General features: G+C 63.8%; 1 protein-coding gene across 6 annotated transcripts in view; it reads left to right on the top strand.

Moving 5' to 3' along the window:
• The window catches only part of SDK1 (sidekick cell adhesion molecule 1), a 786,274-nt gene that overhangs the window by 705,835 nt on the left and 54,664 nt on the right, over positions 1-25,775 (top strand). For all 6 annotated transcript variants that reach the window (XM_067012701.1, XM_067012698.1, XM_067012699.1 and 3 more), the window contains 6 exons: positions 628-829; positions 7,452-7,555; positions 9,967-10,037; positions 16,884-17,019; positions 18,218-18,277; positions 20,289-20,390. In XM_067012701.1, the coding sequence (XP_066868802.1) occupies positions 628-829; positions 7,452-7,555; positions 9,967-10,037; positions 16,884-17,019; positions 18,218-18,277; positions 20,289-20,390 (675 nt within the window). The remainder of the gene's footprint in view (positions 1-627; positions 830-7,451; positions 7,556-9,966; positions 10,038-16,883; positions 17,020-18,217; positions 18,278-20,288; positions 20,391-25,775) is intronic.

The raw sequence follows: 25,775 nt of genomic DNA, 5'->3' as shown, positions 1-25,775 counted from the left end.
AAGATTCCTCCCTCTGCGGGGCTCCTCTGTTGAAATCAACGGGGTGCGGCGGCAGGGCGACGGGCAGACGACCCCCACTCAGAAGCCAGGCCCCGGCCCTGCGGCCCGCGTTCCAGGCCCCGGCCCTGCAGGCACGGAGCGGCCCGGGACAGCCCCCAGGCACCCCTGCTCCACATGCCTGTACAGTTTCGGGCCCAGGCCGACGTCCAGGGAGAGGAGATCAGTGTCAAAGACACACTCATCCCCAAATCAGAAAGCGGGATCCCAGGGTCCAAAGGAGCCTGGAGGTGCTCGGGGCGCCCAGGTGGCATTCAAGATGCCTCACGTGGCGGTGCCATCGGGTCGCGTGGGTGGGTTCACCTCCAGTCTGTCTGTCTGTCTATCGCTCTTTCTCTGCCCGGAGGATGGAACACCCCAAGAGCAAGCAAGGGTCTCCAGTCAGATCCAAGCTGGGCCCCAGCCGAAGTCAGAGACCCTCGCACCCCCGCGGAACGAGAGACAGTCTGCAGGTCATCGAATCCACGCAGCCGGCTGGCTCTCTGGGCAGCCACAGTGCACGCCCCGCCCCCCACTTAATTTCACTGCGAGCCTCTCACACGTCCGTGATCTGTCCTCTTCTGGTTGCAGAGCGGCCGGCGCCCCCGAGGGAGCTCCTGGTGCCCCAAGCGGAAGTGACCGCGCGCAGCCTGTGGCTCCAGTGGGTCCCGGGCAGCGACGGGGCCTCCCCCATCCGGTACTTCACGGTGCAGCTGCGCGAGCTGCCCCGGGGACAGTGGCAGACCTACTCCTCGTCCGTCAGCCACGAGGCCACAGCCTGTGCCGTTGAAAGGTACCCAGAGGGCCAGGAGGACCCTCCCCCGGGGTACGGGGCCCTGCCCTCCCCAGCCAGCTCCTGCCCACTGAGTAGGGAGTCTGTGCAGGGCGCGGAGACGCGCCGCTGAAAGCCCACGTCTCCTCTTCTAGTCTGCGCTCCTGGGCCAGGACCCGGCAGTCCCCGCGTCCTGCGTCCGCTTCCAGACGCCCACCCGGGCCGCTTCCCCGCCGGTCCTGCTGAGCAGCCCGGCACAGACGGTCCGCCCACCCCAGGCCCCGGGCACTGGCGAGGCGCAGACGAACAGGCGCTGGGGCCCTGAGCCCGGGAGGGGGACTGAGGCCCCTCCGTGCCCGAGAGGCACGGAGTGGGCGGCGGCGGGGAGGGCAGCCCAGCCTGCCCCCGTCACCGTGTCACAGGCCGGAGAGAGGCCCTTCTCTGTGCGGTCTCTGCGTCAGCAAGGGGGACACGTTCCGCCTCGGGGCCGCCGTTCCTGAGTGGCGGCTGCTGGGGCAGGGGCAGAGCCCCGCACCCCGAGCCCGCTGTTTGGGGAACTGCTGGGCAGGAGGGAGGGGCTGCACCGCCGGCCGCAGCTGGACCTGCTGTGTCGTGATCCCACCTGGGCCTCTTCTCTCGGCCGCCCCCTCCCTTACGGTGAAGGAGACTAGGGCTGGAGGGGTTACGTCACCTGCCAGAATCCTACAGATGGAACAGTCTAGACGGGCAGGTCTACGACGTGGCCTTGGGCCCCGCGTCCTCACATCCGCCCACGTGGAAGCCCCCGCCTGGGAGGGTGCTGGCGGCAGCCCGGGGAGACACCTTGGCATCTTGGCTGTACTTCCCGCCCGGCCCTGGCGTTGTCACTTTTGCCAGGCTCAGGCTCCGGGGTTGGGGAGGGCCTCCTAAGCAGTGGGTCCCACTGTCCCCGTGGGTGCTAGAACCCTTGCCAGGACCTCCTAGGAGGATGGAGGAGGCCAGGGCCATGGTTTCCTAGGCGGACCAAGGTCCTCTCATCGTCCAGAACGAGCCCCGTGCCGGGTACTGTGCCACCTTCACGTCCACCTGCTCCTGGAATCCCCACGACAGCTCCGGGCACTGCCGCCCCAGTTCCACGGGTGAGGAGCAGGGTCAGAGGTCGGTTTGGTACCTTGCCTGCTGCCCTGCCCAGCCAGCAGGGAGCACGTGTGGGCCTCCCCCTCGCAAGGCCGCCAGTCTGCCATCCGCTGAGCAGAGACCATGAGCTGTGCCATCCTCAGAGACCCCCGGAGGCACCGCTCAGGGCTGGGGTCGGAGCGTGGCGCTGTCACTCTCTCCTACATGTGCCAGCAGCGGGGCTGAAGGAGAGGGGGGACCACGCCCCTGGTCCGAGGAGCCGGCGCCGACGGGGGTGAAGCCGGTGCCCAAGGCAGGTGCCGTCGGCTCTGGGCGGTGGTGGCCACCGTCACTGCCCTCCCGGAGGCCGTGTGGCCGGCCTGCGTCCCGACGGGGTGAACACGAGCAGCTCCAGCAGCTCTGCTTTGGCGCACGGAGCGGGCGCCCCCTTTGGAGGTGACCTTCAGAGGCGGCCACAGGCCAGGAAGGGAGGCAGCTCGGCACTTACAGCTGCGGCCTCCTGGGACCCCAAGCGATACACCTGGTCTCAGTGACTCCCTCATGCCATGATCCGAGAAGTGCTCGGCTCTGTCTGCAGACGAGGGACGGACGGTCCCCGTGCACACGTTCTGCTTCTGGAAGAGCCGAGGTCACCGCCTGCCGCTTAAAGGCGACATTTGTTCAGGTCCGTCTGCCGGCGAGTGGGGGTTTAGAAAACCGGTGGCAGTCACGGCAGCTGTAACGCCCTCCTCGTGGCGGGAGGACGAGGCTGGAATGGCATCGGCGCGGACGCGCACCCCGTGACGCTCCCCGCGGCGACCTGGCGGTGGAGCCTCCCGCGCCGCCTGCCCTGCCGTCACCGTCCTCGCCACCGTCACCGTCCCAGCATCACCCAGCCCTCCGTCAGTCCCAGAACAACTCCCACGTGTGGTCCCGCAGGACGTCCACGTGGAGAGAGAGGCCCGTGGGGTGCAGGCCAGGCGTTTTCTTCCTCCCGTCGCACGGATGAGGGCGTGGGGCGGCAGGCGCGTCTTAAGCAGCGAAGGGGCCTCAGCTTCTCTGAATGCGGGAGGGGATCCCTTTGGGGTTCAGACATTCCCTGGGCCTGAAGCTCAAAGCTTCACGGATGCAAACCAGCACCCAGCTAATTTACGCGGGTCCAGATGTAGCGAACAGTGTTTATCATCTACACCCCGAGCTCTCAGCAGTCCGTCTGCCCCTGAGTGGCCATGGCGCCTTGGAGGAGTGAGACACGGGGCTGGAGGAGCCATCCTGCGGCTCCTCTCAGCTCCGGGTCGAAGATTTACCTCGGTGACTGACAGCAGTGAACGGACGGCCGAGTAACAAGGCCCCCAGAATAGTCAAAGCGTGTCCCCGCGGAGCCCGCCAGTCTTACGGCAGCCGTGGGACCCGCAAGGCACAGCTACCCCTGCAGAGGAAGGCACTCTGCTGCGGACACACACACACCCCCGCCGGGGCCAGGATTCTCCCGCGCTGCCCGGGGGTTGCGGGTCGGGCGAGCGTGGCCAGTATGCCCAGCTGACTTCGTACAGCACACTCCAGTGCGCTGGGCGCCCGGCCCAGTTAGAATGTGCCCCCGGCCGTAAATAACCCCACCTCCTCGTGTAACCTTGGGAAAGAAAGCAGAGCAATAAAATCCAGCTGCCTCTGCTGTCATGGAGCCTCCAACGGACCCGTGGTGTGCTTGGGACTTCGCGTTGGAAAGGAGAGGTCCATGATTCAGGACACACAGTTTGATTTGGTGCAGGAGAGACTGTTGTCAGTTTCCCAGTGGGCCAGAACCGGGACACATGGTTCGTCCCCTATCAGTAGAAAACACGTCGCGGGCAGGGCCCCGGGGGGGGCGCTGCCTCGTACGCCGCCAGCGTGTCAGCTCCCCGCCTGCCGCAGAGTCTTGACAGCTACATCCTCCTTTTCTTTTTTAAACATTCTTTTTACATCTTACTTTTGCCAGTCGCGCGAAGTCTGCCAGTGGCCAAAAAGACATAAAACGTTTAAACAGAAGTTTAACGATCCACATCTCGTGCCTGGACCCACCTCTGGTGAATGTGGGCCCAGGGTACTGGGAGGGGTTGGGTCTGAGGGACCTATTTCAGCATCACCGCTTTCTGGTTGATGGTTGCATCCCATAGAAATGCGGCGCAGCTGGAGAGAAGAGCTCTGGGCACAGAGCCACGTGGACGTCCTGGATGTCCCTTTAGGACGGAGCAGTGATGGCGTGGGCTCCGGTGACGGCTGTGTGTCCGCTAACCGTGGGCCCTGCTGTTCCTCTGAACCTGCCCCCTCCGGCAGCCTTTGGGAAGACAGGAAAGAGAAAGTAACATTTACCAGGCGCCTACTATGTGACCGATTGCCAGACTTCATGAGGTGGGTTGTATCGTTTAACTTCCCCTGGAAGCGTGGGTCTCATTACCTCTGTTTTCATAGATGAACTGAGTGAGACTCGGAGAAATTAAATGGTGTGCCCCAGTTAGGAGTGGCGGGGCCAGAATGTAAATTCCTGCTTGGCCGACTCCAAAGTAGAGGCTCAAGGAGGCCTGAAAGGGTGAACAGAGGGCGGAACTGGGGGAAATCGGAGGACTTGTTCCTTATTCATTCATCAAGTGGTCATGAAGTGCTGTTGTGCCCAGGGGCGAGCCCGGAGGGAGCGAGGGGCTGGGATGGATGGGGCCACGAGGGTGTGCTCAGGGTAGAAGGTAGACCAGTAATCCAAACGCGCAGCTCCGCAGGGATGGAGACCAGGAGGCGGACACGGTAACCGTGGTCACCTCTCCAGGGCGATGGCCGCTCCCTGCACGGCCTCCGAGTCGCTCTTTGCCTGTTTTCAGGCGCCTGGCAGGGCTTCCCACTGAGAGGGTGAGTCCCGCAGCTCAGATGCCTTCCTGTCCCCTGCGACACCCAGGGACGGTCACCGGGCCTGTGAAGGGGGAGAGCCTGCACAGCGCGGGTCTGAGGCCGGGAGCCCTGCTTCCCAGAGTCTCCTTGTCCCAGCCCGTCTGTCACAGACCTGTCATCAGATGTCACCCAGTCATCAGACACCCTTTACTGCTCCCCTGCTGTGCCCCCGACCCCTGGAGACCCCGGAGGTCAGGAAAGAAAGGGGGGTCTTCAGAGAGCTTGACCTTTGGCCTCAGATTCGGAAGTCATTAGAGAAGAGTGAAGTACTGAATATAATGCAGTAAGTCGTATGCGCCGCTGTGTTCTGAGTGGCAGTGTACTTACTAGATGATAAAAGTGCTACAGATAAAGACAAGGGTCATTTCCGGGGCACCTACCGTGAGCCGGACCCGTGCTGATATTCACGCGTCCTCTTGTTCAACCCTCCCAAGAAGCTTCAGAGACAGATAGTGTCACCCCAGCCATTCACCCCTTATGCGGGTACTCACTGAGCACCTCCTGGGTGCCAGGCACTGCCATTGGTGCTGGGGACAAGGCAATAAATGAGGCCTTGGTCCCTGTGCCCAAGGAGTCCTGAGTCTTGTAAAGAAGACAGTCGTCAAGGAAACGGTTAACTACAACTTGTGACGGAGGAGACGAGGACACGAACGGGGTGTAGGGGGACAGTGGGCGGGGGACAGGCGCCGCCTGGAGCTGGTGAAGCTGACACCTGCGGGGCAGGGGCGATGAGCGCCCCTCTGTTCCGAGCGCTGGCTGTGGGCCGGACTCCCCTCCGCCCGTCTCCTGAGCTCACCCCAGCGACAGCCGCGTGGCGTGGGCGCTGCTATCGGCCCAGATGGGAAGACGGGGAGAGATGGAGGCGGGGGGGAGGAGAGACGTGGTTACCTCCACCGTTCGTGAAGTCCCCTCTAGGAAGCTGGGGACAGATGGGAACTTACTTGTCTGTTTTAACTGAATAAAGGGTGTCGCCCCCAAACCAGACCGTCCTTCAGGGTGGGACTTTGGAAGCGTCTCCACTGAAGCCAGGGCCGAGACAGGGGGGCCCGTCAGCGCTTTTCCTGGCTGGGGGATCGGGGCTCGGGTGGACTAGCAGGGGTGCCATCGGCCCTCGGGGGCCGTGAAGCACGAGCGTCCCTTGGGGTGTCAGCTCACAGAGAACCACTGCCGCCGTCAGCCTTACGCGGGAGGCGATTTGAAAACAGAGGTAGAGAAAACTGTTCTGATCATGGCTTCCGGAAATGTCTGTCAGTCTTTCAAAAAGCAGAAACCTTTCTCTAAACAGAGTGTCACCCAGAACCAACTGCAGACCAGATGGAGGTGCAGCTGCTGTTGGTTGACGCGGGGGGAACGGAGGCCCTGGACGCCCAGGGGGTTCCTTGGAGTCTCAGGGGTTCCTCAGTGCTCAGTCTGAAAACCACTGGTCTACAGGCTGGATCAGAGCCAGGGGAAGGGCCGGTTTGAGGCGGGCAGGGCTGTGCTTAGACCGAGTTGAGGAAACTTGGAGACGGCTTGGACTCGAGGGATGGGGAGGGAGCGTCTAGAATCACGTCGGATCTTCGGGTCCGGGAAACGGAGAGGACGGCGGGGCCGCCGCCTGGGACACGGCCACTGCTGGGAGGGAAGGGAGGACGCGGGGCCCTCAGCTGCTCCTGTGGAAGTAACACCCGAAGGGCGGTGACGTCGGCCGGCCGGCGGGTGCTGAACGGGGCTGAGCTAGGGATGCGCCCCCGGGGGGCGGGGGGAAGGTCTGTGTGCCGTCCACACTGCGGAGTTTGTCTGAAGCCTCGGTCGTCAGCGTGGCTCTGCGCTGGGCACGCGGACCGTCTGCGTGGGTGTGGGGATGGATGGAAGGACGGAAGCGAGGGAGGAAGCCTGCAGTGGTGGCACCGAGGAGGGCTTTCATGTCCCGAAAATCTCATCCGTGGGCCGAGGGAGACATCTTTTCACATGGACAGCCAGCGTCGTCCTGGCCGCACTTAAGGGGGGAGGCAGTGCTACTTCAGGGCGAGGCCCCTCTTCCCACCTCCGGCCCAGCCGCTGACCAGGCGTCCGGCGGAGGGCGAGGGCCTCTGTCCGCCCCGCTCTGCCCGGCGGAGCCGCCCGCGGCTTAGACGGCGTCCAGCTGCTCGAGCGCGGCGCGTGCGCCCCGCCCCGTCGGGCTCAGCCAGCGCGGCGGGCGGGGCACGGGCGGCCGCGCGGGAGCGCTCGGCCTGCGGGAGGCGGGGAGCCCGCCGAGCGCCTCTCCCCGCGCCCCGACGCTCCGAGCCTGCGCCCGCGTGACCGGCTCCTCCAGAGGAGTTCTCCGAGCTGCTCGGGGCGGCCATTTGCTGCGCACGGGTGTCCCTGACTACGGGGAGCCTAGTCCCTCCCCGGCGGCCCTGGGCGAGAGCTCCGTTCCCCCTGCTGGGAGCTCGGGGCCGCCCCCGCCCCGGGAACCTCCTGTCTCCCCAGACCGGCCGGTGGGCCAGGGTTGGGGGTCGGGGAGCTGCTCCCCAGACGGTCCCGGGCGCCCGGCTCACCGCTGCCGGCAGGGACTCGGCCCCAGCCCCGGAACGCCCGCTCCTCGCCGCCGCCCGGGCCCGCGGACAGGCCGAGGTCTCTGCGGTCACGGCTCTCTTCCGTGTTCCAGGCTGAGGCCCTTCACCTCCTACAAACTGCGCCTGAAGGCCACCAATGACGTAGGGGACAGCGACTTCAGCGCAGAGACGGAGGCGGTGACCACGCTGCAGGACGGTGAGCACGGGGCCGGCCCACTTCCCGCTGCCGCCTTGGCGCCCCGGAGCCCTGGCTCCTCGGGAGGCCCACCCTCGTCCTGAGCCCGGAGGGGGTCACCCCGGAGGGCGGGGGGGCGGCCGTGCGCAGCGGAATTCAATCAGCAGCAGAAGCTGGGCGCTCCTGTACAGCCCAGGGCCGTAAGTCAAGACTTCAGGGGCTTCCAAACGGAGGAGGTTTCTCTGATTGGCTTCCAAACCCCGGCCATCCGTTAGCATCCCTGAGACCGAATAACGTATAGGGTCATTGAAGATAGATGCCCTGGGGTAGCTGTGTTTTAAGAGGTTTTCCCCATTTTTCTCATTCACGAGCCACCCAGTTTTGTCACTTGACAAAAGCACAGTTCGGGGGTGGAAGCGAGGCCCCCCTAACAGCTCCAGGCGGCTTTTCACCTGCCCTGTCCTGCTCAGAGCAGTTGGGCCCGAAGATCCGTCGTGAGTCCGTTTGTCAACCGATGATCAAACCAGCCTCGGAGGAGCTGGGAGACGGTGTCCTCGAGTCCGCCCAGCGGACAGGCAGGTGCTTGGGTTGGAAAGGGACGCTGCCGCGTAGCGGTGCTGGCCTCTGGTCCCGGACTGCAGGCCCCAACCCTTAGCTGGCCCCGCGGTGCTTTATGATAATCCCCAGACCTGCCCCAGCACCCTCTCCTCCAGTTAACGCAACAGGGGACCGACCGAGGCTCACACCAGCCCATCTCCGCCTGCTCTCCCCGGGACCCCCCCACTTCCGCTCTGCTCTTTCTGTAACCTGGGAGGGCAGCTTCTCCAACCCCAGGCCGCCAGGGACCTGAAGGACCAGCTAAGGGGTTCCGGGGACCCTTCTAGCTCTCCAGGGGCACGCGGAGACCACTTGCAAGAGTAGAAGCTGCCAGGGCCCCCTGGTGGTCCTGACCGGGGACACGCCCGCGAGCTCATGGGGGGCTGCAGCCCCGACTTCAGGGAGGGCGCGCGGGACGTGGCCCTGAAGAAACCGAGGTGGTCTTTTGTGGCTCCCACTTTAATCCTACGTTTAACGCAACCAAGGTTCCACTTCAGCTAAGCACTGCTGGTTGGAAGAAAGAAAATGCAGCACGCTGGTTTGGGGGGTGTCTCTGAGAAGGACTCTGGAAGCAGGATGCCCCCTCACGGGCACGTCCGAAGAGGGCCTCTCTCACCCCTTTCATATTCAGATCACTCCTTTTGATGCGCTTATCGTGTCACCTTCCTTTTCGGAGATTTGCGATTTCTCTTTGCCGTGGAAGGGCCTTGTGTTTTCGTTGCATCGTCTCAAAGTCCAGCTCTCGGCACAGACCGACTCCAGGGGTGGGCAGCCTTGTGCTGGGGGAGGGGCTTGGGAGCCTGTGGATGGTTTGCTAATAAACGCTTCCTTATGACAGTGTCTAGGGTACTGAGACCACCCCGTAACTGTAATCCTGTGTGATCAGGAAAGCTGGATCAGGGCCTTAAGATAGAACAGCGGGAGGTCGGAGGGCACAGGGTAGCGAGCTGTCCCCGGGCGGGACGGGGAGGCCTGGCAGGTGCAGGGGAGACTCACAGAGCAGGGGGACCCAGGGCCCCGTCAGGAGGGTGTGCCGGGCGGGGCCGGAGAACTCCTCTGTCATAGTCTGCTCAGAGCCTACTTCCGAACCTTAACTGTGTCGGGTGTCAGGCTGTCACAGTGGGGCAGCCGGCAGGAGGCCGATCCGTCCTCTGAGACAGGGCCGCACAGGCCCAGCGGGAGCAGAGGTGGGGAAGGGGTGTCAGGAAGGCCTGCTGGGCGTGGCAGACACTCCAGAGAGCAGGGCAGGGCTGTGGGCAGGGGTCAAAGCGACCTTGTCCCCCAGGGAGCAGAGCAGAGCTGCGAGACCCAGACCAGGGCAGACGTCCCTCCAGCCCCCGGAAGTCAGCCTCCGTCCCTGACAGTCACGTCCGTGTCTAAGGCCAAGGGCACTGTGGCCTGGCTTGATCATTTGTGCTGTTCAGAAGTCGCTCTGACCTGAGTACCTCAAAAACACGATGCTCCTCTGGGGGAGGGGTGGCCCCCACGGAGATCTGGGAAGCGCAGGGGCTCCCCGGGCGCCTCCCCTGGTGTGAGCAGCGCCCCGTGGAGAGGTCCAGACTCGCGTGTCTGTCTTGGGGGTCCGCCTGGAGGGGAAGGTCAGGGACGTGAGCTGTGATCGCCAGGCCAGATTGAGGTTCCTTCTCTCCTGGACACAGGCTGGCGGGTGGGGAAAGGGCATCCGCAGGGAAGAGGGAGGCTGGATGCTGGCTGGCCAGCTTTTCCCGGCTCTCGGGGGCTGGGCCTGGCCCTGCCTCCTGACCGGACCGGGAGGGAGCCGGTCCGGGCGGCCGCCGAGCAGCCTAATCCTTGCCTTCTTCTTTCTCGTATTTCAGTTCCGGGAGAGCCTCCGAGCTCTGTCTCTGTGACGCCGCACACCACCTCGTCTGTTCTGATCCAGTGGCAGGTGAGGGCCCCAGAGTCCCACGGCGTTTGGTGGAACCGTCCATGCGACCGCGAGGTCAGCCGGCGCCTGCCGGGCCCCGGATCGGGGTGGAGTGGGAGAAAGGGGACACGGCAGTCGGGCTCGCACACTGTGCGGGGAAACGGCGAGTGTGACTTCGAGACGGGAAATGCAGGACTGTCGCGGCCCGCGCAGTGGGCTCGTGCTCAGCGCACTGAGGGGCCCCAGCAGGGCGGCAAGGGGGTGCCCAGAGCACAGACGGACTGAGCTTTGGAGACGGATGCAGGCAGAGCAAGGCCTCTGTGGCAAGACTGGTTCACGTCCTAGTGGGTCATCGTTTGTACAGAAATTATTTCCAGCCAGACAACATCAACAGGATGACATGTATCTTTGTTAGTTCCAAGTCTTGAGTCAAACCAAGGAACCTTCTCCTAAATAATCAAACAATCCTTGGTGAGCTGTTAGCAGTGCTCTGATACAGCATTGAAAGGGCCTGCTGCCCTCTCTCTGCCTGATTTCCACTTCTGGATCATTTTTGCTAACCGTGAGGCTCCTTGAGGGCAGAACCACCAAGGAAGTCTGCCCAGCTGAGGGCGAGGGATCCCGCCAGGGCGTGGGGGCTAATTCAGGAGCAGGGCTGGAGCCGGGCCGGGCAGGCACACAGACGGACGGGCAGGGGCCGGGGGCCGTGATGAGCTCGGGCACAGCATCTGGCCAACAAGGGAGGTTCCCGAGTCCAGGATGGGGGCTGCCATCCTGGGCGGGGGCTGCGCCTGCAGCCGGCGGGCCGTGGGGAGGGCAGATGGGGGGCGGGCGCTGTGGCCTGGGTTCGGAGCCACGGGGAGCTGGGGGCTGACTAGGAGTGGCCTCTGTGGGCTGGGGGTCCGGAGGGTGGGCCGCATGGGCACGAGCGTCTTCCTCCGGGTTGATGACGGTCGTCTAGATAATGCCGGAGTCACGTCCAGAATCAGCGGGAAGCAAGCACAGACGATGGTGTGCACGTGGCCTTGGAGAGCGGAGAGGGCTTATGTTGGCCGGCTGCACCGCACGGGCACAGGAGGAAAGGGCGGGACGGAAAGGGCCAGGGCGCCCCAGGAGAGGAGCAGGGCCCGGGCTTGCTCTGCAGGCCCCGGTTTGCCATTGCGTGACTCTGACCCCCAGACGCTTCTCTGGCTCCAGCTGCCTCCTCCATAAAGACAGGAGGTCCAAGGGGACCTCTGACGTCACTGCAGGGTCTCTGATCCGAGGCCCGTTAGACCTCTACAGCCTGACTTCCATCAGGGCCTCTGATGGGAGGTGAGAAACATTCGAAATGGAAATTCAAGGTCCCAGGTACCTCCGTTTCCCACCCTCCACTAACATGATCAGCCAAACGCAGATAGGTCCTTTGGGCTGTGCTGAATGAATTCCGCCAGGTTTGTGCTTTGTTTGTAGGCTTGGGGTCTGGCTGCCCAGTAACTAGGTGAAGGCCTAGTTGCTGGGAAGGCCGCGGCTCAGGGCTGTGTCACCTCATCGCCTCCGAATACGTGGCTGTGGACGAGGTGCTGGCTGTCAGCCCGGCCATCCCGCCTCTGGCCACCGGGCTGCAAGCCCTCAGTTGCGGTTAGAACACTGTGTGAAGTGGCGAGAGCCGCACCAAAGGCTCTTGGCATGTGTGTCTGTCAGCTGTCCCCCTTCAGACCCCAGCGGAACAAACTAATTCCAGGAAGCCTGAACAGGAGGTGGTCCGTATGATGCTTTGTGGAAATAAATGCCTGTCGACTGCCAGGCAATTGAAGTATAATTCAAATTACGGGTAATTTACTAGATCAGAGTGAGCAGAACAAAGGAACTACGTTTAAATAGAGATTTGCATCCCAAACGAAATGTTTCACCTGTAAACTTTTTTTTTTTTTTTTTTGTAATTTGTTTAAAAATGCAAACACCGCCTGTAATTTCAAGGCCGTTGACCCATTTGAATGGGCTGTCAGATTTGAGTCCTCATAGTAGGGCAATCAATCTGTGCCTTTCACGGGTCCAGTGCTGTCTGGAATCTAAGGATTTGCGCGTATATTCTAGACAGTGTGGGCCTTGTGTCCGCACTGAGTGCAGCCCATACTGGGCATTCACATCTCTGGACTGATCGCAGCATGTAAGCTGGCTGTTCTGAAGCCTCCAGCGGGTCACACAGTCTGTCATTCAAATGCATTTCCCCTCGTGTGGCTGCAGTGGATTCTGAGGCCGTTTTCCATCAGAGAAAACGTCCTGAAGGAACAGATCACATCATGCTCGATGGACTCCGGGGAGGGGGGACTCGGTGCTGTACAGGGCGCCTTCCTAAGAGGAGTGTTGCAGCTCCCCGGGCAGAGGGGACAGGGCGGCGGGGCCTCTTCAGGACGGCTCTTGGCCTTTGTTCCTTTCCTCACCACTTGCTCTGTTGTGTGCAGAGGACCAGCTCTGGCTTGGGGCGCTGAGCCCCTTGAGGTGAACAGGACACATTCCAGACCTTGAAGAGCTTCCATTTAGCGCACTGAGCTCTACACGCGTTAGCGCGAAGCCAGCGGAGGGCAACACCTGACTCTGGCCAGAGAGAGGTGGCGGGTGACAGGATGAATGGGCCTCCTGATCTGGGGTGGCCTCGGCCTGCGGCGGCCTGAAGCAGCCTTTCTGTTCCCCGGCCAGAGACTGAAGTCAGGTTGCAACAGTGAGAGTCCTGACTCCTATAGCCACTAGACCAGTGGCCAGGGACAAGGCCCTGGCCCGTCGGCTCTATAGAAATGAATTCCCACAAAGGGATGGAAAGTTGTGAAACTAGTAAACTGTTTATTAGGAGGAAAAAGGATATGTGTGGAGAGACTCGCACGCGTGGACTCAGAGAGAGAGTCGCGCCCGCGTGGTGCTTTGAATCACTTATGTGGGGCAGTTCTTCCGGGTTTCTTCAGCCAGTCGTCTTGCTTTGCTTGGTTCTGAGTCCGTATTCGGTTTATCTCGGAGTCCTCCCATGTGTGCGCGCGCGTTTCGTAGCCAAGATGGATTCTAGTGAAGAGGCCTATGGGTAGGTTGACATCACCTACTGCGGGGTGGCGCCCCATCCCTTTTGACCTCCGAGGGGCCTTTCTGCACACGTGTAGTCGGGGCGGGTCTCCTGGACCTCAGGAGTGAGGAATACGTGGTCTCTTTACCTTTTATCGGGCGGGGCTCAGCTCCTGTCTGCCCTTGTCCCCCCACAGGGGACAGACTCCAGCCTGGGGCCCGTCTATCCCCTGCCTCACTCCCGCAGTAAAAGGCAGGGAGACAGCTATCCAAGCATCACGTACAGCCAGAGCAAGGGCTTGGAGGTGTGACGGCTGCTGGGCTTTGGTGCTGTGTCTCAAGGGCAGGCACGCTGGTGCCGGCTTCTATAGGGCCTCCTGGGCTCCGCTGAACCATCGGGACTTAATCCCACGGGCGGGCGTCAGAGGGAATCCCCGTTCTGTGCTCCAGGAAACGGAAGTCACGGGAAGTCACGGGCTCAGGCCTCAGGACGACAGCAGCTGAGTGCCAGCTCTGTCTCGTACCTGCCGTGAGGCCTCAGACTCCACGTGGACCCTCCCCAAGCCCAGCGCCCCCCCCCGCGACCTGCCTGGTGTGGGAAAGCCCGCTGCACCGGCTCCAGCCCGTCCCTGACCGCGGCGCGTGGTGGGAGTCCTGCCCCCTCCCCACCCGGGCCCTTCCCTGCGCGCAACCCTGCCGCCTTGTATACAAGACGCCTCTCCCTTCCCACCTCGTCCGCAGCGACGATGCCCCGGGACTCTCGGGCGGGACGCTGGCGTCATCTGGGTGGACCGGGGCTCCCTGGGTGCTCGGCCGGTGCCGCACATGAGCCTGGGCGCGGGGGCCTCTCCCAGGAGAGGGGAAGCAGAAGCCCCCGGGTCTTGTCTCTCGTACCCGGGCATCTTCCCGACTCCCGATTAACAGGCTCCTGTGGACTTGAGGGCTCTCCGTTCAGGCCCGTCTCCTGGAGTTCAGCTCCACATGGGCCTGGGAGGGCCGCCCACGTGGGCGCCGGACCCAGCCTGTCCCGGCTCAGTGCCGATCGACGCCCGGGCCGGCTGCTCCTAGTGGCCGCTCCCTGCCGCCTGAGCCCCGCCCATCCCTGCACCTCCACTACGTGGGCTGCCTTTTCTCCGCCATCGAAGCCCCTCCTCCCGCGAGGGCCAGCTCCACGGTCGCCTGCCCTGTATGTTTCTCTCTGATGCTCCAGCCTGCAGCGAGCCCTCCCTTTCTGGCACCTCGTGTGTCATCACTCAGGACGTGCCCTCAACCTGCTGAGCGGGTCAGCGCCAGAAGGCAGGGCTGGGGCGAGCGCCGTGCTGCCCGGCAGTGGCGCAGGGTTTGGCGGTGCAGGCAGGTCCCCCCGCAGCAGAGGAGCTCTGCTGACCACCTGGTGGACCTCGGCCCAGGGCCTCCGCTGGGGGGGGGACGGGTGGGGCCCAGGCCTCCCCCTCCCTCAGGGGCCGCATCTGCGAGCAACCGGGGTCCCCAGGGTCAGAGGCCCTGGAGCTGCTTGGCCTCGGTCGGCAAAGGGCCACGGAGAATGCATTGCCGTGCCCTGGACCTTCTCTGTACAACTTAGGTGTTGGGTGGAGAAACGTCTCTCCTTTTGTTCTTACACGTAGACTTTTCCAACTTTTCCATCCGTTGCATTTTTTTAAAGAAGGGTGAAATAAACGTTCTGTCGCATGTTATAAGAGTTGCGTTTGAAGGGAGCCTCACAGAATAAGGACTGTAATTTGTCTCCACTGTAGCCAATAAGAAAACAGGGCTAGAGTTGACGTGGCAGATTTGCCGCCTTCCGTCCTTATGAATAGACGTGCGTGTCTTGTGCGCGCACACGCACACACGCACACACACACACACACACGATTTGCGTCTCAGCCCCTGTTGTGATGCGTTAGCACCGACCCTGTCTCCGGCATCAATTAGCGTAACAGGTCACCGCAAACCGGGCGCCTTAGTGCAACAGGGATCTACTATCCCGCAGTTCTGAAGGCCAGGGTCCAAGATCAAGGTGTCGGTTAACTCTGAAGACACAGGGAGGCAGCCTCCCTGCCGCCCCGCAGCTTCTGGAGGCCCCGGCGCTCCTTGCTGCTTGGCTCCTAGACGCTTCCCTGCAACTTCTGCCTCTGCGTTCACGTGACGTCGTCCCTGTGTCTAAATGTCCTCATCTTATAAGAACCTTGGGGTCTTTTTATAGTCTCAGCATTTGTCAGATAATTGCCAGATTGTACATTTTGCCTCTTAACATGCGCTTTGTCTTCACGGATGCGTCACGTTGAACATTTAGGTGCCGGTGTGAATTAACCATTATAATACCTGATGGCGTTCACCAGTCCAAAGTCTGCGATTATGTTTGCAAGCAATTTTGCCGTCAGTGCCCTTCAAGCTGGAAGGTCGTCCTGTTGTCTTCGTGTCATTGGAAAGACCCAGAGAGGATTGGTTTTGGCGTTGTTGGGTTTTTTGTGGTTTTTTTTTTTGGGGGGGGGTAGTCCCGAGCTTGTATTTGTAGGACTCGGGACTGCACGTCTGCGAATGTTTGTGTAGCATCGATTTCCAGACGTGTAACTGCTGGATTAAAAGGCAGGTGCGTTAAAGACTTAGACAAATAAAATGGAAGCGCCCTCCAAGAAGCAGCCAGGCATTTCCTTAGGGCCCTCCCTACCGCTGTGTGACCTCTTCCTAACTTGATTACATCTGCAGAGACCCTCTTTGCAGACAAGGTCTCACATCCACAGGTACCAGGGGTTAGGATGTCAGCATATCTCTTGGGGGGACACAGTTCAACCAGCGACAGAGGGGCTTTCCTACCAAAGCTGTGGCCTCCGTTCAGGCACCAGGACGCTGTGTACCAAGGCGCAGTGGCACCGCTTGGGCGGTGGCCTTGTAGAGTCACAGGAATCCAGGGAGCGTCCCTGTCCCCGGGCAAGGCCTCGTGACCCCTGCAGCCAGGGGTCACGGGCGTGCTCTTGGCCCGTCTGTCTGGTCACAGTTTGGGAGGTTTGATCCTTTACTCGCTGAGGGTCCCAGAGGGGAAACTGGAGCCCGAAGCCCCCAAGGCCGGCCGGGGTCGGTGCTGTGGCCTCATTGGGATTCCGTGTGGAATGAGACGACCTTTCTGCTACCGGCAGACCTGTCAGCCGCAGGGAAAGGGACAGTTGGCTGGGCCCTGCCTGACCAGACCCTGCACCCAGTGCGGGTTTGCACGGGTCCTGGGCTCACGTCCTCCCTCGAGCTGAGCCTCGTCACCGAGCTACCCGCCGCCTGGCTTCCACCGGGTTCTTAGGAGGCAGACGAGCCCCGCCGTCACGCGCTGACGTGGAAGGGGGAGGTGTGGGTTGCGGCCTGCGCCTGAGTCGGGCAGAGTGGGGTGACCGGGCACACGGAGGGGTCAGCGAGGGTCCCGGCGAGACGGCCACAGCCTGGGTGGACAGAAGGGACAGGGGCGGAGGGGACGGGGTGAGGCCAGCGGCGGACGATGCAGAGCCAGGCCACAGCCACGGTTCCCTTCAGGTCGTGGCTGGGCTGCGGGCAGCTTCCCCGCCCGTCCGAGACCCGGGCCACGGTCTCCAGCCTCAGCCCTGGGGCTCGGGGGTTTGGGCTGGGCGTGGAGGAGAGGCCCGCGCCCGCACTCACAGGTGCCAGGAGCCCCAGGCTCCGGGGAAACAGCCGCACAGCAGCCTCTGTCCCCGAGTCGCCCGCGCCCTCCTCATCAGCGTGACACCTGCCGGCTTTCTTGCCAACGGCCGAGGGCCCTCCGTGTGGACTGGTGAATCCCTTCGAGCCAGGCGGCCGCTCGCGAATCCAGGTCCCCTGACTGTGGTGTCTTTGCAGCCCCCGAGGGACGAGAGCCTGAACGGCCTCCTGCAGGGATACAGGATCTACTACCGGGAGCTGGAGTATGAGGTGGCCTCGGCCGCTGAGTCCAAGACGCTCAAGACCCCCTCCGCTCTGCGGGCCGAGCTCACAGGTGAGCGCTCTCCCCCCGCACGCACCGTCAGCAGGGAGGTGCCTGTGACCACGGTGCCTCCGCCCCCCAGGCCTGGGCCTCGGGGGCTGGAGGAGGCGCGGCTCTGCCCCCTCCCACCGACGGTGCGCACGGCCCAGGGCACAGCGAGGGGCGGTGAGCAGAGGCCCCCAGCCGGTGGGGGACCAGGGAGGCTGCCTGGAGGAGGAGCCATCTGAGGTGACTGTCGGGGCACAAAGGACGTCACCGAGGATGTGACGGGAAGCGAGGGGCGCAGGGCCCGGCGCAGCTCGGCGCGGGCAGGCAAGCAGAGCAGCAGGGGCTCGGGTGGGGCAGGGGTCGGCCGGCCAGCGCAGGGCGTGTGCCGCGCGGGGCTGCCCCCAGTGGAGCAGGTTTGGGGTGCACTGGGGCAGCTGCAGGGAGCCCCGGCTTCTGTCCCGGCTCATCCGCCTGCTCACCTGCACCCGCCAGGCCCCTCCGCGGACTCCGACAGTCCTTCCCGCAGCCATCGAGGAAGCTCTGGAGCTGCCGGGGAGGCCGCCGCGCCCCCCGCCTCCTCTCTTCCGGGCGCCCCACACACTGTCAGAGGAGCTACTTGAGCCTTCACGCCAGCGCGCCGGGGCCTGCTCGGGCCTCGCGCCTCGGCGAGGGTCACCCGTGCTCTGGGCAGCTCCTGCTGCGCCCTCCCCAGCCCGCCTTTTGGGGCCTCGGGGCTGCAGCTCGGGCCCCAGGTTCAACGTCACCCCGGGTGTCCCTTGCTGGCATCCAGACGGCAGCGAGCTCCTCCCTGGGCCGCGTCACAAAGCCGGATGCGTGGAATGAGGGGGTGCGGTGGGGTCTGGGCTCCTGGTCCCTGTCTTCGGCCCAGGGAACCGCCTGAGCACAGGTAGCCCGACAAGGTGCCTGGTAAGGCGTTGCCCGGGAGACGCCGATCTCCATCTCCTCCTGTGCCGCCTACGCTACCTCGTGCCAGATGCGAACTTGACCCGTTTAATCTGAGGGCTGAGCACACGCCACCCCCTCACGGGCCGGGGGGCCTGGCTGGCCCTCCAGGCAGCACGGGGGCCCCGGCGAGCAGACCCCACCACGCGGGGGTGGAGAGGCTTCCCGGCCAGGCCCCCTGCTCCGCGCCTGCAGCCCGTCATGGCGAGAGCTGCTCCCTGCGTGCTGACCGCCTTTCTGCTCTGCTTGCCCCTGATAGCCCAAAGCAGCTTCCAGACGGTGAACAGCAGCTCCACGTTAACGACCTACGAGTTAACGCGTAAGTGACGCCGCCCTCCGCAGGCGCCGTGTGACCGTGGGGCGGGCAGCAGCCGGCGGCACCGCGTGGCCTCTCACGGGTCCGAGGGGAAGCCAGCTTGGATTCACGGCTCTCGTTTCTGGAACTGCCCCTCAAACACTGCCTCGCGATATGCCGGAAGCACCAGGGAGACAGGAAAGGAAACTTCCAGAAGCAGAGGCTGGGAGTGTGGGGTACCGGCAGCCGGTCTTCGGGTTTGGGACAGGAGGAAAGGCAGGGGGCGGATCTCTCTGGCTCCTTCCACGTATTTTTTAAGCCCCTTAATTATTGTGGTAAAATTCGCATAACTCGCCATTTACCACGTTCACCGTTTTTAAGGGGCCGGTGCAGTGGCATTGAGCATGTTCTCACTGTAGGGCAACCGTCCCCACCGTCCGTCTCCAGAACTTTCTCATCTTCCCAGACTGAGACTCTGCCCTCGTGAAACACACGCCCCGTCCCCTCCCCCAGCCCCTGGTCCCCACCCCCTGCTTCCCATCTCTGTGGCCGTGGCTCCTCCGGGGACCTCACAGAAGTGGGGTCGCACGGTGCTGGTCCCTCCGTGTCTGCTGGGTTCACCTCTAGTTTCATCCGTGTCCTTCCTTCTCAAGCCTGAGGGACCGTCCAGCGCATGCACACACCCCATTTATTTATCCGTCCGTCCTCCGTTCCTCTTTAACCGAACTGCTCCCCCTTGGATTCCTGGCTGGGGATGGGTTTCAGCAACCGAGTGCAGGGCTAAGGGGCCCCCATGCGATTCACTTCAGCACAGAGCGGTGGCTGGATTAGAAAGAGGATAAATGGGGGCGGGGGGCCGGCCCTCCCCCGGCCCCAGGTGTGCCGGCACTGGCTGCCAGCCCGTGCCCTTTCATCCTGCCACCACCTGGGCCAGCTGACCAGCCTGGCAGCCGGGGCGGGGCTCACGGAGCTGTCCCACCTCCCCAAGAGTCACCTCGTCCATCCGTCATGTCCTCACTCACCGCCCCCGACCCATCGCTCCCTGGTTGTTTCCTTGTCTCTCCGCCAAGTCCCTCCTGGGCCGGGCACTCCCCCGGACGTGACCTCCCCGAGGAGCCAGGGGAAGGGTCCAGTGCAGGCCCGGCCCCAGCGAGGAGGGCTCCCTCCCGGGGTCTCGTCCAGGCCCTCCAATCGTGGTTACGAAGTGCGGGGGGGGGCGGCCCCGACCACGCGGCAGCCTCCGCTCTGGCGTGTCTCCGTGGATTCCCGGGCCACGCGAGTCCCGGGGTCGAGACGAAGCCGGGTTGTCTGTCTGGCCGCACGGCTGGACCACGTGGACGGAACCTTGGCCGTGAAATGTACGCAAGTCAGCAAACCGGGGCCTTTGAGGTTCTAAGGGCCGTGTCCCGGGAAGAAAATGGCGTGTGAATCCAGACACCTCGCCCAGGCCAGGTAGCCAGGCGCGAGCTCTGTGCTAGCCAACACGGTGAGAGCAGCTGACCTCTAAGCCAAAACATTCTGGAAGGTTCTCCCCGTGGCGTGGCTTTCCCGAGGCCCCAGGTGCGTGCCGGACCACCTGGGTGCGCGGCTCCTGCAAATCGTGCCTCCCAGCGAGCGGCTGGCTCAGCAGAGGTGCGGCGGATCCGAGCGCCACGCCTCCCCCTCGAAGGTGCTCAAGGTTCTGGCTGCCCTGCTGGGCCAGGGTCTCGCTCCGTCTGTTCCTACGCGTACGGAGAGGTTCTGGACCAAGAGGCGAGCCCGGGTCAGGCCCTGTATCCTAGCTTCTTTCCCTAAGAAGAGAGGCCCGCCGCCGCCGCCTTTCCCCGAGCGCAGGATGGGTCGCGTCTTTGCCTCACGAGTGCCGCTAATGCCGGGACAGAGGGTGGCAGGCCCCTCGCAGAGCTCTCTCTGCAAGAAAGAGCTCTTCCCCCGCGTCTCCTCAAGGGGCACTGGTCCCTCAGCGTGGCTCACGGAGGGAGTTTTCTGAGAAAGGGAGGGGTCCCGCCAGCTGACCCCTGTCCCCCGGCCCTTGCAGATCTGAAGAAGTACCGGCGCTATGAAGTGGTCATGACAGCCTACAACGTCATCGGCGAGAGCCCGGCCAGCGCCCCCGTGGAGGTCTTCGTCGGCGAGGCCGGTAGGTCCCGCGTGCCCGCCCCCAGCCCGGAGCTCAGGCGCCGGCGGCGTCCCCCTCGATGAAGGCCATTTTGCTGGCGGGGCGGGGGGCTTCCGGTCGTGGCTGGAAAGAGGCGGAGGGCTGGGTGTCCCGACGGGGGCAGCGGCCAAGTCTTGCTTTTGAGATCCAGGGGTGTTTAACGTCTGGATTTAGCAGGACCTGCTCTAGGGGAGCGATGCTCTCGCCTCCGTGGGAACCTAGGTGTGTGGGAGCCCCCGTGTGTGGAGGGGGAATGTTTGTCACCTGCCGTCGCTGGCCGGGCCCGGGCAGTGGCCCCGGCACTGAGTCAGCCTGACCATCTGTAACACGCCCTTCCCAGGCCTCGAAAAGCCACGTGGATCCGTGTTTGTACCCCTTTTAGGTAAGAGGTGGCCCCTGGGTTTGCTTCAAGGACCGTCCCTTCTGTGGGGCGAACCCACAGGGAGACGTGGTGTCCCGTGTGGAGGCCAGAGCGCGCCTGCCCCCAGCTGCCCTGCGGCACGGCCCTCTGGCCCACAGAGCGACCCCCCCGCCGCCGCCCGCCGCCGGCCGCCCCCTCTGGGCTTGGCAGATGACCTGAGGGTTCTGCTCAGACCTGCTGGCGCGGGGTTGGGAGGGTGAAGGACGTTGGAGTCCCTCCGAGGACAGAGACCCAGGCTTGCCGGAGGACAGAGGGGTTCTGGTCACCCGGCCGGCGCACAGAACACATCAGGTGACCTTTGCAATCTGGAGAGGGTATCGTTGTAAACCGATCAGCACTGCGGGCCTAGCGTAGCAGGATTTTTCTGGAACGGTCCCCCAGTATCTTCGTGTAAGCGAGGATAAAGCAAGTGAGCCACCAGGAGGTCGCGTTGGCCTCCACACGAGTGTCTGTCTGCGGGGGAGGTGGAGGTTCCTTGGAGCAGGTGGGGCCGGGGCCAGGCGTTCCGGGAGGACATGGGCCTGGCCACAGAAGAGCCCACGCGGGCAGACGGGGGACGTGGCAAGGGGGGGACAGTTCAGGGAGGGGACGTGGCGCGTGCCATCTGTCGGAGCAGGAGCTCTGGGCCCTCGCTGGGCGTCAGTGCGGGCCTTCGTACCGCTGGGCTGAGGGGCGCACGGCCGGCCAGCTGGGGCCTGCAGAGCTGACCTGCCCACCGCCAGCCTGCACTCCAGGGGAAGGAGCCAGCCTGGGGGGGCCCGGGCACTCCGGACGGGGCCTCGGGCCCAGGACCAAGGGCAGACGTCCAGAGAACAGGGCTGGAGCCTGGGCGGGAGAGCCGGCCGGCACTGGGGCCGCAGCCAGCCAGCGGGCGACCGCGGGGTGTGCCCGGTTCATGGGTCTAGTTCTGCGTTTGCTTGTTGGGTGTGTGTTTGTTTCGTGGTTAAAGAAGCACAGTTAACGTGAAACGTGCCGACCTCATCACTGGCAGGCGTCCGGCTCGGGGGCGTGAAGCACGTTCACCTGTTGTGTGGCCCCTGCCCCCACCCCCCCCCACCCCCGTCTCCTCCAGGGTCCTTCATCTCCCCAGACAGGAGCCGCTCGCCCGTCAGCAGACCCCTCCCCCGCCCCGCACCTCCCCCGCCCCGACGGCCTCTAACTTACTTTCTGGCTGTGAACACGCCTATAGCCTCGGCGCTTCCCACGCGGGCTCGCCGCACTTCCCCTTCGCTCCCGCCTCGCCTCACTCAGCGTGTTTTCTCGGTTCATCCGTGTTGTAGCGCGTGTCGGACTCGGTCCCTTCTCATGCAGTAGGCATGTCCGCTGTGGGCAGACACCACATTTTCTTTACCTGTGGGCCCATCCGTGGACACCTGGGTGGTTTCCACCTCTCGGGTTTGCGGTGGAGCTGCTGTGAACTCGGGTGGACCAGGTGACCAGGTGTTTCTCCCAGGTGCTGAGCTGAGGCTGAGCCCGAGTGGCCTGGCCCTGACGCAGGGCGCCGGCCGCTCCCGCCCCCTCCGTGGGGGCCCCTCTCCCCACACACACCTGCCCCCGTGCTGACTCTCCCCGGGGGGAGGAGGGGGGCTCGCCGAGAGGGACGGAAGGAGGTTGTCCATTGGCTCTGCCACCGGGGCGTGGGCGACAGCCTCCAAACAGACTCCGTCAGGAACACGGACAGCGGGGGCCGGGGCGCAGAGGCGGATGCTCGGCCCTCGGCGCGTCCCTCTGCCGTCTGTGTTTACGCTGCAGAGAACGTTCTGAGAGGAGGGTGCCCGCGCTTCCAGCGTGGCTGCCTGCTACCCTTTGCCCTCCCAGGCTCCGCCTCTCACGGCCCCAGGGCCCCTCGTCACGCGTTCGTTCCGACGCCGTGCAGTGCTGCTAACCAGGCCTGCAGAAAACAAGGTTCGCTGGGGCCGACTTCCACTCACTCGGCCAGACGCTTCGTCATGTCGCGAGCACTCAGACTTGTGCGAGAACAGCCTGGAAACAACGCGGTTCCCCGAGTTAGCCCGCCCTGAGCATCTGAGTGTCGGCTCGGCCGGCTTCCGGCTGCGTGATACTGGGCCACTTACTTCACCTCTCTGAGCCCTGGCCCTGAGGACCGTGGTGCAGAGGGGAAAGCTGCGGGCTAGGAGTGAGGAGACCGGGGTCCTTGTCCCAACTCTGCCCCCAACTTGCCTGTGCCACCTGCAGGATAAATGTCCAGGACATGCCTGGACTGGTCAGTCAGTAAGTGGTGAGTGAGTGACTGAGGGCCTTGTGGTTACTGGATTGGCCTGGCCCATCTACAGAGCAGTGAGAGGCTGAGAGTTAACGATCTTTGGGTCCCCTCCACTCCAAATATGTAACATTTAAATCCTTTTAACCTCAGAGAAAAAGCGTAATCTTTAGGAGATTTCTCATTGAGATTGATTTCTGAGTCCAGGCATTTCCAATTGATAAAGATAATACATTAGTAAGGAGTCCAGTTTGCAAGAGACAGAAACCCAAACAGGTTTAAGCTGAAAGAATCAATTATCAATTCCCGTAACAGAAAAGTTGAAGAGCCTGGGTACAGCTTCAGGCATGGCTGGATCCAGCACCCTGACAGGCTGGTCCCATGTCCCCTCTTGGTTCCACTCTCAGCTCACTCCTGTCTGGGGCGGGCTCTTCATCAAGGTGGCCCTGTAGCTTCAGGCAGCAGAAAGAGGGTTTCCTTTTTCTACGGCGCCTACAGTGGCCGTCCACTGGCCCCCGTGAGCCTGCCTTACGCGCCCATCTGCTGCAGCCAATGGCCTGAGGTCCCAAAGCCAGGGGATTATGTCATCTCTACCTGGACCACACGGACCGAATGGGAGGAAGGGTCCCCAGATCCCCAGGGGAGATCTGGATGCTGCTGCCAGAAGGGAACTGGGTATTTGCTCTATAGCTGTCAGTGCGGCACTCATGGCAGAGTCTTCCAAGGGGCCAGAGCTGCTTCTGGGAGATGTGTCTGCGGATTCCTCAGCAGGACCGCTGTACCGGACACCCCCGCCCCCACCCCTGTGAAATCTCCAGGCCCAGCTCTGTGTTCTCGGGGTTCTACAGCTGAAAGGAGCCCATATCCTGGCCTTCGGGACACTTACTACTGGAGGACAGGCCCCACCTTCAGGATGAGGCTGCCCCCCTGCCTGGGACACATCTGTGTCTCCAGACCTCCCAGGCCACTCCCCCAGAACATACGCCATCACACCCGTACCGCGCTGCACCTGCCTGGAACCCCTGCTCTCCCCTCCAGTCCCTGGAAAGACCCCCACCCCCAATCTTCCACTCAGCCCAACTTCAAGGCCAGCCCCTCAAGGCCTGGCCGCCCTGTCCCCGGCCTGGGCGGAACTAGGGACCCCTCTGCTCCGGAACACGCCACCCGTTCTGCTCTCTGCACCTCCTGTCTGTGATGCAAAGACCCCTCTGATTCACCCCGGTGTCCAGGGTCCTCGGGGCTTCGTGGTTGCCTGGTGCACAGCAAACACTCTGAAATGTTGGGGGAGTGAAAGAGGAGGAGAACAGGTTTAGACAGAAAGGAAGGAGGGAAGCAACGCAGCCTGGTCGACCCCAGAATCACACATGACAGGAAGTCCAGAGCTCTTAGCGCCCCCGAGGGAGGAGACCCCCAGGGCCCGGGGAGGGGAGGGGAGACCCCCGAGAGAGGGCCCCTGCCCGAGGCGCCTACAGCCCCAGCTCCCGCGCGCCCTGCAGCCTGTGCCCTTTCAGGGGGCGTGGTGGCTGAGAACCCCCAGGGGCTCTGACACCACGAGGGTCCCGGACAGCAGCAGAGCAGACCCAGCCCCTCCTAACAAAGCCTGAGGCTTCCATCTGAGCTCTTGTTCCAGTTGGGTCAAAAACAGATCCTTCCCTGAGTGCCTTGCAGGGAGCCATGAGGGCAGAGCATGTGTTGCCGGCTCTGGGGGTGGGGACCGTGGAAGCAGACAGGGGCCACCCCCCACCCCGCCGCCGGCTTCTTCACCCGGGACGGGGGTGACAGCACCCATCCTCGTAGAGCAGGGACCCCCTCCCGGACCCCGTCAGCAGCTGCCCCGACCGGCCCATCCCAGCCACCGGCAGGGCCAGCAGCCCCGGACTGCACGTGCTCGGCCCCTGGAGGTGCTGCTGCGGCCCCCGTGAGTTGGGGTTGAGCCCCTGAGGCGCGGGGCGCGGGGCCCCCCGTCACAGGTCACGGTGGAGATTGTTAGTGGATTCCCTTCCCGGCCGCCTGGCCTAAGAGGGCCGGGGTGGAGGCCAAGGCGAGCGGCCCCTGGCCCCGTTCATCCCGCTCCCCCGTGGACCTCGGCCCAGTTTAAAGCCAGAGCGGGTGGGCTCTGTCCGCATTCAAACCCTGCCATCCGCGGAGCTGAGACGTTCACGGTCCAGGCAGAGGAGAAGAACCCCAGTGGGAACCCAAGGCGGGGCTGGCCAGACAGGTCGCCGTCAGGCAGGAGCAGTTCCGGGCCAGAGAGCGACCGAGCCAGCCGCGTGCTGGGCCTGGGCCGGGCCCGACGCCCAGACACGCCTGATGTTCGCGGGCCGCCGTGGGGCCGGGAGCGCGGGGCTGGGGGCGGGGAGAGGGAACTCCGCACCGCCCGGCGAAACGCGCGTGGGCCCCGCGGCCCGGTGTGCGGCCGCCTGGCCGTGTCGGGCTGCAGCTCTCACTGGACGCACGGGAAGAGGGGGGCCGGGGGCCACGGCGGGCTGCTGGTAGGGGTGCCTGTGCGCGAGCCTCACGGGGAAACAGCCTCGCTCCGGGGGGGGGACCAGGCCAGTCTCAGCCGTCACCCTCCTGACGAGGGAAGTCACCATCACAAAGGTCCCCACGCGGGGACTTCGGCGCGGCGCTGGCCTGCCTCTCCCTTTGCCTCCCTTGCGGGAGTTGGTGGGTCCCTCGGGGCAGGTCCGAGCCACGGCCCGCAGTTTCCTCGTGTTGTGCTGTG

Source organism: Kogia breviceps, chromosome 14 (genome assembly GCF_026419965.1).
Source record: "Kogia breviceps isolate mKogBre1 chromosome 14, mKogBre1 haplotype 1, whole genome shotgun sequence".
NCBI lineage: Eukaryota > Metazoa > Chordata > Mammalia > Artiodactyla > Physeteridae > Kogia > Kogia breviceps.
Note: the sequence above shows the minus strand (reverse complement) of the source record. Positions and strands in the feature narration are given on the sequence as shown.